Raw genomic sequence first — 16,115 nt, 5'->3', positions numbered from 1 at the left:
TTTTCTTTCTTTCTATCTGCGGCACACAAACTGAGCTGAAAGGGTGGAGCCATGAGTGTGAACGGAGGCTGAGGCTCCTCCCTTTCCACTCTGCCAATCAGAAAAGGAGTAGAGTTTTCTGGAAACACAGCTTTTTCAAACACAAATCAAAACACTCCACTATTTGAACACATAAGAAGCAGCAGTCTTTCCCCATCTGCAAACTCAAACAAACACATACAAGTACATCCACAAAAAGGAATTTCTGGTTACATATAAAGCATGTTATGCTTGCAGACACTTTAAAACAGAAAGCAATGATTGAGAAGACTACAGAAGTTGGCATCTGCTAGGAGGACTTCTTTGTGGTTAATTATAATAACTTAATTAACAAATACATTCAAATATAATTAGAAAGCTGAGAAATAGTCATTTGATTAACCTCTTATATTGACAGCTGGATTTTTAAAATTTTAAATATGTTTATAAAATGTCTTTCACACAGGCTTTACAGTTTGTTTTTTTATTTACTGCGCCTTAATGTCATTTCATATTTTACAATTCACGTATCTACCTGCAAATCATGCTACTCGAGTCTAAATGCTGCAGGGCTTATGTTATGAAGGATACAGAGGAAGGCAAGAAAGGAACTCCTTTAAAAGTAAATTTAAATAAATTTAAATAAATTTAATAAAAAATCTTTATCATGTCAGTTGCATGCAACTAATAGCCTTTTTAACCACATTGTTTAAATGCAAATGTAATTCATTATATTATTAAGTTGAGTGTATTAATTAAGTAAATGGATTAAAATTGACCAGTAAAAAAAAAGGTCATAAATATTCTGGTGACACACTCCAGCTTCTATATTCTGCTCTTGAATACAATTTAATACTTGTAGTTGTTCTGGGTACCTGTGGATTTACTGACCAGCTTTTCTGGTCTGTTTGGGTTCTATCCCCCAAAATGCTTTTTTTCGATGGATTCTTATCCGAAGAAATTAAGTTCTGCACAAACTTTCACCACTGGCTAACCACAACACAGTTAGAAGTGACATCAACAAACTCCGATAACAGATGACTGCATTGCAAACCAATTGAAACCAAAAAAAGAGCAGACCGTTGAGACAAATTTGTGTTTTTAACGGTAACAATATGTAGTGTATCTATTTTACCATTCATATTCTATTAAATTATTAATATTAAATATTCTACCAAAACTATGATGAAGGTTTAGAATACTTTAAAATCAGTTTACAGTTGGCAAACCTACAACTAGTGGCTTTATTACTAACTCCAAGTGGGTTTGCATACAATTTCAAGTCCTTTTTTTGTTGAATCAATAGTTCTCCATATATTTAATCAATGTAAAATATAGGACTCAAACAGACTGCATTGTTTAGTTGAAGTTAATTGGAGAAACACTCATCAGACAAACACATTGGCATAGAGTCCATACATCATGAACATCCACAACACAGAGTATGTTATGTATTCAAGCTTTGGGTGATCAACAACATGCCCACATGTCTGTGCCTATAGGCCTGTTATTATCTGGGCCTCAACAGGAGCCACATTAGCCCTCCGTCATTTGCTGTTGTTCTGTTCAGTGGAGCTGTCCTCTCCTGGTGGTGCTGAAAGTTAACAGCTAAACAAGCTTCTAATCATCAGGCCTGCGACATAAAACAAGCAGCCAACATCTAGTTCAAACATCTAGCGAGCAAACAACGTGAGGACTTGTGGCATTTCTTCCGTCCCATTATCTCAAATCGACAGAGGCTGCACCACATATAGTGCAAAGATGTGGACTGAAACATGAAATGCAAAAGCAGTTTAAGGCTTTACAGCTATGAAGTCGAAATTTTGATTAAAAAGAAAAAAACTTAACCCGCCTAGAATAACACAGACCTAGAAGCCGTTAAAAGGGCGCGTTTTGAAGTTAACATCAGTTTAAAATCAAATAAGCTACGAACCCAAACAGCGAGTCTCTCTATCTGCTGCTCTCTTTGTTCCCGCTTCTGCTCAACCCCGTTAGTTTGAAGCGTGCGACTCACACATTGCTACTCCGATCGAGCAAACACAACTACTGTAAGTGCAGAGAGAGAGAGAGAGAGAGAGAGAGAGAGAGAGAGAGAGAGAGAGAGAGAGAGAGAGAGAGAGAGGGGGAAAGAGAGAGAGAGAGAGTTGTTTCTATGAGAGCAGAGCAGACACGCTTCAAATCCGCCCGCCAGACTCTGAGCTGCAGGAGGCTCGGTCGTCATCGGTTCAACAATAAACTGCACACAAACTAAATTGGAGCAATGACATGTGACAAAGTCGTGCGATGACGCAAATGTGATTAAAACGACGAATCCGTCTGTTGTTTAACTCCAGGCGATGCGCCTTTGATGAACATTTGAGGCCAAACAAAGGACTTGAACACCAGAGCGCACGTTCGGGTCTCGGCATCACTATTGAAAGTCAAAGGCAGAGCCTATATATACCGTGTATGAGGCTGCACAGCACGTTGCTGGTGGTGCCAAACATTTTGACTGTCAATTGGACCGCGATTGTGCCATGATGTCCTTGCCCTTCACTCCAGCAAACAGCCAGCCATGCTGTGACTGTAGAGCCGCAGTGCCGCATTGCGCAACGCAGAGACGGGGGCGAACACAGAGTAACCCAGGACATGCCTCGCAGAGGAGACCCGTGTGTTTCCAAGCCGCAATTGCATCAGGAGATCTATTTGCACACATAAGCCCCCCGTGCTGTGCACATACTCTATATGCAACTCCTCCCCCAGAGCTGACTCCAAGAACATTTAATTTCCCTCCAACATCTTACGTTTTAATTTGATTAATTGAAATCTCACTAAAACAACAACTAAAGCTCTAGCAAAATAATTCAGATTTCTCTTCAACTTGCAAACATGCTGAATGGACTCCATTCAAAATGATTCTGACCGAAACAATTTCAACAAGACAAAGTCTAAAGCCTTTATAAATGAGGGACTGTTAAAATGAAAGGAGCAGTACTCATTACACATTTCACTGTGCAGTTGTCAAACGGGTTGGGAGCTTAGATTCCTTCTTTAATGTATCCGCATGCAAGCTGAGGGCGACAATAGAAAAAAACAGCTGCATCCCCAGCACAGAAGACAATACAGCCATATAACACACAGCCACGATACCATACATCTGTGGCAGCATGACAAGAAGGGATGCATCTACCAAAACAGAGCAGCATCATGACAGCCACACACACACACACACACACACACACACACACACACACACACACACACACACACACACACACACACACACACACACACACACACATACAGACACATCAAAAGGTTCTCTCAAAGTTTTAACAAATCCAAAATTGTAGGTGAGGTAAGGTGCACCAAAAGTAAAAATTAATAATAAGGAAAATATTTTTTTTGTATGTTGGTTTAACTTTTTTGGGTTAAAATCAGTCAAGTGCATGACCTCAAACATGCAGTATGTCTAAAAATACAAAATAAATCTCACACACGCAACACTCCAGGCGCACAATGAAGCAGTTATGTACATGTTTATGCTCTTTACTGAGTAAATAATAAGACAATAAGAGTGTAACTGTGCATCCCTGTGTGCTTAAAAGACAAATTGCTCTCACCATCGAGGGACAGCCAGTCATGCTGAGAAGATGGCAGGGCAGGAAGGTCACGTGCTTTGTATTCAAACACCACAGAGGAAGAGATGACCTCACCACCCATAGCTACCTGCAGCATCACCAGTCCTGTGTCATGTGCTGGAAACAGACATCAGGTAAGGAATTAGTAAGATTGTCTGTGTGCTCAGACTGATCTCTTGTCAAAGAATAATTGCAGGACAGTCTGTAATCCATCAGACACTTCGAATGTTGAATATTGCTTTTGCCCACGTGTGCCTGAAAAAGACTTTGTCTTGCAGTTATCCCCTGATCACACCTAATGTAGCAGGATGTGACTCATCTATCATTTACTATACCATCCCAAAAAAACAAATTCCAAGCAAAGCTGTGTTTATCGTGTTCCTCCTCACAATGTTCTTTTTTGTAGTGTCCTAATTGTTTTGTGGGACTCTCCCAAAAGGGTGTGCAGCCGACATAGTAAGACTCTTTCTTTGCATGCTGAAGAAAAATAAATTGCTCATAATAGGGGTTAGTGCAGTGACGGTTGGGGTTAGGTTAATATTTTTTGAAAAAGTAATGGCTTTTTCTTTGTTAAAGGAGTGTGCGTTGTGATAGTGCATGCATACACATGTGTGTTACCTGGGCAGTAGCAGCGCAGCACCCCAGGCTGGATGAGTGCAGCAGGGACACTGATGTGGTCAAAGAGACAGCTGTACTCACTGCTCGACTCCAACCACGGACCTGTGATAAGCACCTTCACTCCACCCTGTAGCACACAAACAGAGGACTCAGTCTAACACCACACTCACACTCACACACACACACACACACACACACACACACACACACACACACACACACACACACACACACACACACACACACACACACACACACACACACACACACTGTACACGTTTAAGCATTGTGTACTGCGTTTCTATCAAACATCGTAATTCCATCTGTGGCAAAAACAAACCTCAGAGACACAGTGGCCTACTTTTTTTGTTTTCTATTATATGAATCTAAACTGATAAATATAAGTAATTGCCTCATTACTAAAGTGGTTATTATTTTGCCAGTGACAAATCTACGAGACTAACAAGCCTGGTAGCAGCCTCTAGAGGGTGGTTTGCTCCTTACATCTAAGTTGTTAGAACCATCTGAACAACACTGCCATGTGTTTTCTCCAGTGTAGCTAAAAATAAAACGTAAACAACATTTTTTTCCCCCAAAAATGTTAAGTCATGAAGTAAATATAGATAAACAACCCATTTTCGATTTTAAAACTATTTACTAGCATTTGGTAGTTTTTATTTGGCATTTGCAGTGCACTTTTTCAATTAATTCAAAAAATTCTACCATCACCCTTTAAGCCTTTGGGGTGAAACATTGCCTCTTTTTAAGATACTCGAAACCGTGGAATAACCAGTATGATGTAACACTGATGATCCTGGAAGAAAGTGGCAGAAAAATATTAGCTGAATATGTGCACGCGTTGGGATGAGAGCTCATGAGACATGAGATACAGTTAGTTAAAAAAGTTATTTTCTACAAAAAGATGCTGTTTCCACAAGTTTCATCATGATTCAGTGACAGAACTGGTGTCTGAGATGTTGTAAGTGGTACATGGGTAAATTAATGAAGCCACCCAGCGTAATCAGTGTAATATTGAAATTCCATCAAAATCCAATCAGCTGAGTCTGAGATATTCTGACTCCTTAATGACCACACAGCCAGGCTGGCGGTCTTAGTACAAGTACATTGTGCCGAGCGTGATTTCAGAGTTTAACATCAGTAAGTCAATCATGTGGTGGTGGGGGGGGGGGGGGGGGGGGGGGAGACTGATTTTCCTGTTGGGAACAATGATGAATAAATAATGAATGATAATCATGTAGGGTTTACTAACCTCTGGATAAGACCACTCTGGGGAGTAGTCTGTCACACCAAACAGCCTCCCAGTCTCCTGGAGCAGTCCCAGAGCTCCCTGCTCCACCTCCGAGCCCTGCAGGTGGCCTGTTCCTGTGCCCTGCTCCTCTCCTGCTGCCCCCTCCTGAGGCATTAGAACCCCAGTCACAGCTGCGCCCACCCCACCTCCAGACCCCTCAACTGAGATGAAATCATTGATGAGATCAGAGAACTGGCTTCCAAAGGAAGCCTCAAAGCCTTCCAGACTAATGGCCGCTCCTGCACCTGTTGTTGTAGCTGACACCTCCCGACCTTGCTGAGGAAGAGCAGAGCTGTAGAGTGCCCCCTCAATGCTTGTACCAGCAGCTATTGACTGAGGACTGGCCACCACTGAACTATTGCCCCCTGACAAGCTAACACCATTACAGAGAATCTCATTTCCCCGTCCTCCTCCACCTCCGCCCTCCTCTCCTCCTCCATTGTCATCGGTGGGTTGCAGGTAGTGTTCGGTGTCAACACTCGTGTAGGCCACGTGAGGATCCCCAGGCTTGAGAAGCAACTCCCCTCCATTCTCAGAAGTCTTATCTAAGCCCCCGACCTCTCGATGTCCCCTACTGCCTGACTGTTCGACGGTGGTATCCTGTGGTGTTAGAGGAAAGGAGCCCATAGCCCTTCCTTGTCCATTCCTTCCACACAGGCCCTGCTGGTCTGGGCTGGCTTGGTGGAGGTGTGTATGCGGGTCTCCATTGGTGACTGGTGTCTCTGTTGGCACCGTGGGCAGGCCTATATAAACCTGGGCCTCGCCTGATTCCTGTGTTGCCTCAGTGCCATTGGAGTGCAGCTGGGAGGGCTGGCTTGTCTGGGGGGAGGTCTGGAGGAAGAGGCTGGGGGAGGGGTGGTGTGCAGGCTGGGTCAGACTCGGGACACAGGCTGATGACATCACAGCACTGAAGTCCATCTGCTCCAGGGTGGTGCTGGGACTGAGGCCTGTCCCTTCCCCTACATAGCTGCTCTGAGGGGCCAGCGGTGGCTCCAGGGGTGCAGGTTCCGTCTTGATGTTGATGACAAGGGCTGGGTTGTAGATGAAGCCGTTGGAGGAGCAGTGGGGTCCTCCATCATCACCGTTACATCGCTCGACCTTCCCTCCACCTCCTCCATACGTTTGGCCCTGCTTGGGATTGTTGAGGAAGCAATCAGGGTCAAACGTCATGGCGGTCTCAGGAAGGCTGACTCCTCCAACAGAGTCTAAAGAGCTAGACAGAACCAACTCTCCTCCCTCCCCTAAGCCCACACCACCAGGAAACGCCGCAAACCTCTGGTTTTCAGGGGCAACAGCCAACAGGATGCCAGCGGTGGTGCTCTCATGGGCGGATGCCAGCAGGTGGGTGTGGCCTGCAGAGTAGACCGAATCCCCAGTCAGCGTGGTGACCTCAGACATGAACACAGCTGTGCTCTGTGTCAAGCCAGCCCCAATGGCCAGAGCGGGACTATCAGCCATGTCGCTGGTGATTGACAATGGGGAGCTCTGGGTGGTGTCAGGGACCTCCACCTGGTTGGTGGAGGTAGATGACGACACTTCCATGCTGCTCTGTGGGAGCAAGGAGGGTTTGTTGTTTATCCTGCCATTCCTCCTCTCTCCTCCACCCGCTCTACTCCTGCCCCCTCCAGGACTGGGCTCAGTCTGGCCTTCTGACACATCGCTGTTCTGGACCTCTGTGCCATCTGCTTCCTCAGCTCTCTGGCCTGCCGCTACACCCATACCTGCTGCAGCTCCACCTCCCGCTGCTGCCCCTGACTCCTGCTTGGATGAGATGATGCGCTGCTTGACACTGGAACATTTCTGATGCAAGCTGCTTCCAGCACCTGTCAGAAGAGACATTCAAACAAAGGAAACATAATTTATTAAGATGCATCTTCATTTTATGCCCTTTCATTTGCTCAGGTCAATCTTTATAGTATCGTGGCATTACCCCACACACATTTGACAGTGTGTAAGGGCGCCCTCCAGTGTTCAGAATGTACACTGATAACTGAGATCATGAATACTCTGATAACACTGGTTCAGACTCTTGAGTGTTCAAAACTTTAAATACATAAATGCAAAATGTGCAATATGCATATATTGAAAGACATGTCAATTCTAACACCTGAGGGTATTTCCAGTTTCTAAATTCGATGTCTTCATTTACATTTTTGGGATTTAGCTGAATACATCAGAGTGAAGTAACAAATACCAAACACTTCAAGTGTCAGAGATCTAATGCCCATGAAAAGCCTTTGAGCACAGATGGCTCAAGTAAGTGATCAAGAGAGAAGTGCTAGAAAAGGGAAAAAAAAGCAGAGAGCTGTTTTGTGTGAGCAAATTAGGGCAGGTAGAAGAGCGAGAGGGAATATGATTCAGTGGGGAGAGTGAGAATTGAGGTGCTACTTAAGTCAACAAGCCACTTAGTTTTGGGCAGCTGTCCTGATTTGCCCTTCCAAACCAGATAAAAAGAGGGGAGAGATTAGGTAAGTGTGTGTGTGTGTGTATGTGTGTATTGGAGTTATCTACTCCCTGATGCACATTTATGAATAATACATGTTGGATATTTCTAGCACCTCTGTCTTCTTTCCCTCCATCGCTCCCTTTTGTGGGTAAAATGTGTATCTGCCTCTAGGTGGCAGCATGGCGCTGACTGATGGAGCCATCCAAAACAACAAATCTAAATCTGTATAAAGCCTGAATGAATGGTATGAATTTCTCTTCATACGGTGGCTTTTTAACGCAGAATATTATTGTTTAATATATCACTACTTTGTAAATAAAGCCACTGTTTACACCTGAACATACCTGGTGTTGCATTTTGGCTTACTGAGTTATCTTAACCTACTCTAATATCTTAATAAGATGTTTGTGCTAAATCAGCACTGCCAAGATTCAATATAGTTCATTGATGCAAGAGAGACATTTTCATATCATCTCCCCTGAACTGCTGAAATCACCTGTTGTCTGTTCTGATAAGAAATGGCACAGCTCCAGACCATGCCCCATCTGCTGCCAAGTTGTTTACAAAGCCTAAAAGCAAGCCAGTGAACCAAATACCCTGTGTTTTAGAGGTTTGCTACAGGTTAATTTGAAGAATTACTGCACCATGACAGGTGTTGTTGTTGTTTTGACCCAAGGTGACTCATATCCCCAGGTTTAGGAAAAATACGAGGGCTGAAACATGAGAGTAGGAGATACTGAAATGACCGTAACGCTAACTCACACATGGGTTTGAGTTGTCCAATGAGCTCCTCCTTGCTCCACTTGGCCCACTCCTTCCTGTCTGTGTTGATGGAGCAGAGGACAGGACCACATGGCTTCCCGCTATCGTCCACTGCTGGTACATTCAGGTAGTGCACCAGCACAATGTCTGGGTTCTACAGCACAGACACACACACACACAGATACATGTACGCACATTGTGTTAGTTTAACATGGCCTTCCTATCCAGTTATTCATTTTAATGTTCTTACCAACATGGGAGGGAGAGAATAAAATGATAAAGTCTATTTAGAGAGGGAGAGGAAATAGAGAAGGGAAGCGGGAGATAACGTGGAGGTCCGGGAGGAGGTTGGGCATTGCGTGTCAGATAAGATTCTCTCACCTGCCCATAAAAGATTTAACAGCTCAAGCCCACTCATCGCTCTCTCTCTGACCCTGCAGAGGCTGTGGAAGTGTCCATATGTGTGTATGTGCGTGCAGTTCAGAGTAGTTCTCACTATACTGTAGGCCACCAGCAGACCTATGGAATTTCTAACCCATGAATGATTCAACAGGTGCATTCACGTGCTTGTGTGTGTGTGTGTGTGTGTGTGTGTGTGTGTGTGTGTGTGTGTGTGTGTGTGTGTGTGTGTGTGTATTTGAGAGGAGAGTGAGAAGGAGAGAAGCTCCTCTTGATGAAAGATTCAGTAGACAGACTCAGGTGAGGGGGAGGACCTGCTGAGTTGGAACACTTTTCTCTCCAAAAGGGGATGGCACAGTGTGCTGCTACAGCACCACACTGTGCCATGCAACAGCACGCACACACTGATTTATGATCATATTCACTGATGTGTTTCGATACCGGCGCAAAGAGCAGAAGATGGCACTTTACAGATAAAGCAAGTAGAATTTCCCTTCATAATTTCAGACTGCAGGAATCAAACTAGCTGGGCATGCTGCAAAAGAAAATATATTGGGTGAGGGCATATTCAATTTACAGCCAATGGCTGGAATGTCCTTGTAAATTTCATGTGACAAATTATGCAGGACATTCTGCCGAAGAATACATAAATATGTATGCATTTCCATATTTTAAATGAACAACGCTGTTTAGTCAATATTTTCTTTGAAATGAACAGAGAGGTATGAAGGAGAGAGGCAGTGTAAATGTAAATGCATTTTTTTTAAGATTCATCATGTAACTTGTCATTTGAAGATGATGAGGTCCTGGTGACCACGTCTTGCATGGCCAATAGAGAAAGAGACATGTGTGTGTGTGTGTGTGCATGTGTGTGTGTGTGTGTGTGTAAATCCTGCTCTCTGTTGTCTTTCACATGAGCAGTAGAGTGAGTCCAACATCTCTGTGAAAAACAACATGCTTTTATACACATGGGACACCTGTGCATGTGTGTGTTGGTGTGCGCATGTTGAGCGTGTTGTTTGTAGCTCCAGGGTGTTTTCTTAGACAGGACCACATGGAGAGTATCGCCTGAGTTCTTGATGCTAGCTATAAGTATCGGGAGTCATGGGTCTCGATAACACAATGTGCTCTGGAAGTTGCAGTCAACTTGCAAAGGAATATTCTTTTTATTTTTCTACACTGTATGTTAGCAATATACAAGCTGTATAGACCTGGGATATTCTAGGTATATTCTAGTGGTCTAACTGTGTGTGTGTGTGTGTGTGTGTGTGTGTGTGTGTGTGTGTGTGTCCACTCAGCCAAAAATCATTCAATTTTATTATGACCCAAGCTTTGTGATAGTAATTTCACTATGTCTGCCTCATTAATTTAGAGGAGGGTGATGTTTATTGCTGGTTAATGGTTTATCTTTGTGTTTTGTTTTGGAAATGGACGGTTTAACAGACAAAACTTTGTGTAAAACTGATAATATATATTCTGGCTGCCCAGTTTTGTGAAAAATAAGGAATAATGCCTTAATATAGCTGGAATAAATGTTACAAGATGGTCATAGTGTGGGGCGAAAGACCTGAAAATACAAAGATATGCTGCCATATAGGACAAATTATCACCAGACTGCTGTCCCAATCTTGTTTTGTATGTCTATAAATGTGTGACAAAAGGCAAGGTGGGAAAGGGGGGTGGGCTTACCTGCAGCAGCCAATAGCATCTACGATGGAAGGTGGGGATGATGGAGGAGTGGACGTAGCAGCCATACAGACACTAGAGAGAGGAGAGGAGAGGAGAGGAAAGGAGAGGAGAGGAGAGGAGAGGAGAGGAGAGGAGAGGAGAGGAGATTGCAGGGGTAGACGAGAAAAGAAAAATGGAGGAAGCGAGACAAAAAGTGAAAAAGGAGGAGAGGAGGAGAGGAGGAGAGGAGAGTAAATGAGAGAACAGGAGAGGAGAACTTAGGTTATACCCACTTAGGCTGTATTGATTGCGGTGCTAAAACTAAATTGCAAACATGCTGTATGCATTTTTTCCTAATGTCTTTTCTAAAATGCTATAAATCTGATGTTGACAATTACAGCACAAGAGATTGTGAAATTTACTGCCTCAGCAAGACTAGACATAACCCACTTGGAATTCACAAAAAGTCAGATTGTCGTCAGCTCACAGACACTGCAAGAGAGATCAGTAACAGTGAAGGGGACAAAGAAGAGGAGGAGAAAGCGAGGAAAGTACAGAGTGTCAAGGTGGACAAGATGAAGAGGAAGTTCAGTATGGACTCCATCCAGTAGAGGATGCTTACATACATACAAAATAGTGTGTGTATATGTGTGTGTGAAAATAAACCATATGTGTTGCTGAGGTTGATTCGAACAACTTCAGAGTGTTTATAATGTTTGTTAGGTGCAACATGAAATGTTTTTTGATACCACTGCCAATAAAGTGCCTGATTTTTGAACCAATACTAAAACTATACTTTTTTGACACCCTAAGTTCAAGAATGTTTTTCAGTTAACAAAGTAAGCTGGATTTCATAAAAGCTTTTTTTCATTCATCAAAGTAAGATGCATTTCTTAAACGCATCAGGGTGTAATGCAAGGCAAGTGCACAAACAATTAAAAATTAAAAACATGAAAAGAAGAAAAGACAAAGAGTCTGATGAAGCATTTAAAACAAGTTCCACTTTGACAGTTTTTGATGTTATGCGCTATGGAAACATTTCAGTCAATGTTCAGATTATATTACGGTTCGATACTCGGTTCTAAAGGAGGCCGATTTGTGGTGTTTGACAGGAAAGTCTATCAGAATCATCACTGCCACTTTTTCAAATGCTTTAAAATCAAGGATCAAACACACACAGACATACACACACACACACACACACACACACACACACACACACACACACACACACAAATACATTTTTTGTGTTTGAAGACAACATTGCACACACAAACACAAATGCTCACCATTAAGGCTGTATATAATCAACACTTACAACTTGTCCTGTTTTCTGTCTCATGAACACTCGTGCACACTTGTATTTTCTTGCCATTTTGCCTCTCCTCAGAAGTAGCCCGCCCTCTATCTAAAGTGTGTTTTGCCAAAGGCAGAGTGCATTTCCATATATTTCCATTCGATATGAGGAGGCTCTACATCCAGGGTTATGTTTTTCTCTCCAGCTTCCTGCCTCTCCCCATCCTCCTTCACCCCCTCTGCTCATCTCGCCGCTCTGCTCATTCCCGTCCCTTGCTCTAAACACTGCTTGCTTTGGGGGGTCCTGGGAAGACGTGACACAAACAATTACTGAGCAACTACCAGGGAAAGAAACACTTTGTATATGTGTGTGAGTATGTGTATCCATGCACGATTGCAGAAAATTGCATGTGGGATGAATGTCAATGTGAGTGTGGGGCTGTGAATAATAGAGGTGCAGATGGGAATACTTGATCTCAATTATTCCCTTTACCTCTGTGTCTCTTTCACCTGTCTCCTGCTCACCCTTAATGCAAAACTATTGAGCCCTCTGCAAACATCCATGTGCCCCGTCGCTGTCTCCCCTTCGCTCTCCATTCTACCTAATTTTTTCTCTTTCTGACACATGCATGCTCACTCCTCTCACCTCTTGGTATATTCCTGCTGAATAATCAATTTTTGAGCTGGCTGATGTGACTCGAACACACACACACAAACACACACACACACACACACACACACACACACACACACTCTCGCTCACGCAGAGACGCTGCCTTGAGACTGGATCGATACCCCTCTCTGTTCTGCTGAAGGAGGCATTGACATCATTCCTGGCCTCAGGCCAAACACACTCTTATCCTTCAGAGAGAGAGAGAGAGAGAGAGAGAGAGAGAGAGAGAGAGAGAGAGAGAGAGAGAGAGAGAGAGAGAGAGAGAGAGGAAGGGAGACAGGGGCACGAGCAGGGGGGGAGCTAAAAAAAGAGGGGCACCGCTCACTCTCAGGTAACACGTTGGCCTGCTGCCTCAGCATGTGTGTACATTTGTGTTACACGTATGTGTCTCCTCCGAGTGAAGTAGAGTAAGTTAGTACGTAAGATTGGCAGTGAAACCAAACAAGATCATCGACTTGTTTTTATATTACAACTTCTCACCTCTACTCCCTGGACTTTGAGTTTCATGTGATCCTCTCTGGTGGTCTTCCCATCTTTCCTTTTCTTCCAGCAGTAGCCATCCTTCCTGTACTTCACCTTCTTACGATTGTAGAGGATCATAGAGCCATTTTGAGGCCTGATGGAGGACAGGAGGAAGAGTTAGCCAGACAGAAAGACACACATGGTGTTGACTCATGCTAATTGTACAGAGTAAGTACAGCGGAGACTTCTGACTGACAACAATTCAACTCCATGGAAACTGACCCAATGTCCCGCAGTCGAGTTAACTGGTCCCATGCTGCCCCTCCCCTCTTATACGTAGACTCACACGCCTCCGTGTTAATATCTTAGTAGGGTGATTTATCAGCACAGAATGAACATCGGCCATAGACTCACATTTCATATACACTTGGTAGGATGAACATGCGTGTGCACACAAACAAACACACACAGACACACACCAGGAGCCATACATGTAGAGAGACAGAGATGCTATACTGATGTCAGAGATGGCAGGACCTACTGCCGTGTGTTCTTTGAGCTCAATGTCAAACCTGCGGCTCAGCAATCAATCATTACACTTCTAAAACGTTAAGGACAGCTATGTGTGCGTGTTTCTGTGTGTGTCGGTGGAGGAAAAATGCTCCTCTGCCTTATCTCGTGACAACAGAAAGAGAACAGGCACGTTAATCAATAAACTAACACATACTCACAAGTCCTCCCTCTCTCACGCACAGTCATGAGCATGCATGCACACCACCACACACACACACACACACACACACACACATACACACACACACACACACACATTTACACACCCCCTCTTCTCCATCAACCTCCAGATTTTATCCCTCTTATTATAGTATCTCTTCATTTTCTCTTTACTGCTTTTTCAGTCCCTCCATTTTCCACTCCTTTTCACTTATTCACATCTTTTCATCTTGTCTACTCCTTCTATTATCCTCCTAACCTCTGTTTCTTTTGTTGTCTCTCCACTCCTCTCCTCAACTCTCCTCTCCTCTCCTCTCCTAGAATATGATGTAGACACATCTATATGGACTGAGATGATTGCAATTTACTCTGAACACTGTGTGTAGTGAAATTGAATTTACTTTGAGCTGATTTTCTTTGACACCTTAAATCTGTTCTGTTTTGGGGTGAGCCTGCCAGTTTCTTAGCCGAGTGGAGACCCCCACCCTCCGATCAAAGCCAAGTTTAGTCTCCGTCTCAAGCAGTGTGAGTCATCTCAGAGCTGCTGATTCTAATTATGTTATGGAGAAGATGGATGAGATCAGATGTGTGCACGTGTGTGTGGTTGTGTGTGAGAAATACGTGCACGTGTCTGTGTGTGCGCGTAGAGGCATGCGCACGTGGCCGGTGCCCATGTTCCTTGCAAACTCTCCGATTCAAGCAGACATAAATGCTATTGATTGTAACTGGGCTGTGATGTGTGGGATATAAAAAGCTTTTCCACCGTTTCACAGTGTAGCAGAGCGAAAACAGAGAAGGCAAGGGGAGGAGAGTGGGGGGGAAAAGAGACGGCAAGATAAAGAGACGGAGTGGGCGAGTGAGTGAGTCCGGTAAAGGGAGGAGAGAAGGAGGAGTAGATGAGCAAAGTGAGAGGAGAGGGAGAGAGGAGGTAACAGTCATTACTTTGGACTGATGAGGTATTTCAGTGAAGGGAGAAATGAAGGTCATTGATTGTTATCTTAATATTGCACCCCCCCCCCCCCCCCCCACAAGTGGGCAAACGCATGCGCACATTGGCATAAAAACACACACACATGCACGCACATCCAAGCGCGCACGTAAAATGTCACTAGCTCCATTTGCTGAGCTCCTTTTCCATCTGATGGGATTAGGTGTAATCTGTCCTAATCGTGCCTCGTGTCATGTGTAAATGGGATTATATCTAACTGCTGCTCAATAACACCAATATGACTGCTGCTGCTGTTGCTGCTGGGAGGCTGAGGCTATACGGCAGCACAACCAATCAATGGGAAATCCATCCACAACATAAACTGTGCTGCTGGCCTCAGGCTGCTCCTGAGAAGAGTCCTTCAGCTCGCACAATGGGAGCGCAGAGGCATCACCCCGGGCTCTCAGTAGTGTCAGTAATCACAAATGGGGCCATGAGGGGACCTCTTCACTTACTTTACTTTTTCTTTCTCTGTTCTTTTATGTTTTTATTTGTTTTCTTATTTTTTTACTTTTTAACTAAAGTAAATGTCAATAATAGGAGTAAACGATTTATTAATAATTCAAATTGCCCTTTTTCTTTCTTTCTTTACCTCCTTTCTACATTCCTTCCTGAATATAACCTCTCCCAACTAAAAGAGCTACCTATGGTTCATTTAGATTGATGAATATTCATCCCTGTTCACACCACGTTTTATATAAATTTACTCCCCCTCCCTTTAAACCCCTCATCGCCCTCATACGTCTGAATTATACATCACTTATCCTAATACATTTACATTCATTAATACTCCATTTCCAGCTGACTATGTGCTTTACAGTCCAGCCATGTTCTAGAGCGTTTCTCTACATGTAGAGTAGGCTGTCAGCAGGACCCTTTGGAGACAGTCGACGTACATCACTAATCTTTTAACCAAACATAGGCACACAGTCATTGAGATTAAACCAACGTGAGTCACTGGCTGATTAAGCGATACTGTGTATGTACACGTGTGTGTGTGGGTGTGTTTGTGGAAACCACTGTCTGCGCTCTCCTCACCTGGTTTTTGGCGATGTTGTCAGCCACTCATCATGCTTCTCAAAAGTGATGAGATATGCAGCAATCTCCTAGAGAGGCAAAGAGAA

At 43.8% G+C, this 16,115-nt stretch overlaps 1 protein-coding gene across 1 annotated transcript in view; it reads right to left on the bottom strand.

Moving 5' to 3' along the window:
• Nucleotides 1–16,115, bottom strand: part of LOC142954729 (calmodulin-binding transcription activator 1-like) — a 47,002-nt gene that overhangs the window by 6,221 nt on the left and 24,666 nt on the right. The window contains exons 4-10 of the mRNA XM_076095929.1: nt 16,030–16,097; nt 13,290–13,425; nt 10,862–10,933; nt 8,774–8,927; nt 5,527–7,388; nt 4,257–4,383; nt 3,621–3,755 (exon numbers count right to left, since the gene is read on the bottom strand). Of these exons, the coding sequence (XP_075952044.1) occupies nt 3,621–3,755; nt 4,257–4,383; nt 5,527–7,388; nt 8,774–8,927; nt 10,862–10,933; nt 13,290–13,425; nt 16,030–16,097 (2,554 nt within the window). The remainder of the gene's footprint in view (nt 1–3,620; nt 3,756–4,256; nt 4,384–5,526; nt 7,389–8,773; nt 8,928–10,861; nt 10,934–13,289; nt 13,426–16,029; nt 16,098–16,115) is intronic.

This window comes from Anarhichas minor, unplaced genomic scaffold (assembly GCF_050575085.1).
Source record: "Anarhichas minor isolate MPS153535 unplaced genomic scaffold, ASM5057508v1 ptg000021l, whole genome shotgun sequence".
Lineage (NCBI taxonomy): Eukaryota > Metazoa > Chordata > Actinopteri > Perciformes > Anarhichadidae > Anarhichas > Anarhichas minor.
The sequence above is the reverse complement of the archived record's forward strand: the minus strand, read 5'-3'. Positions and strand labels throughout refer to the sequence as shown.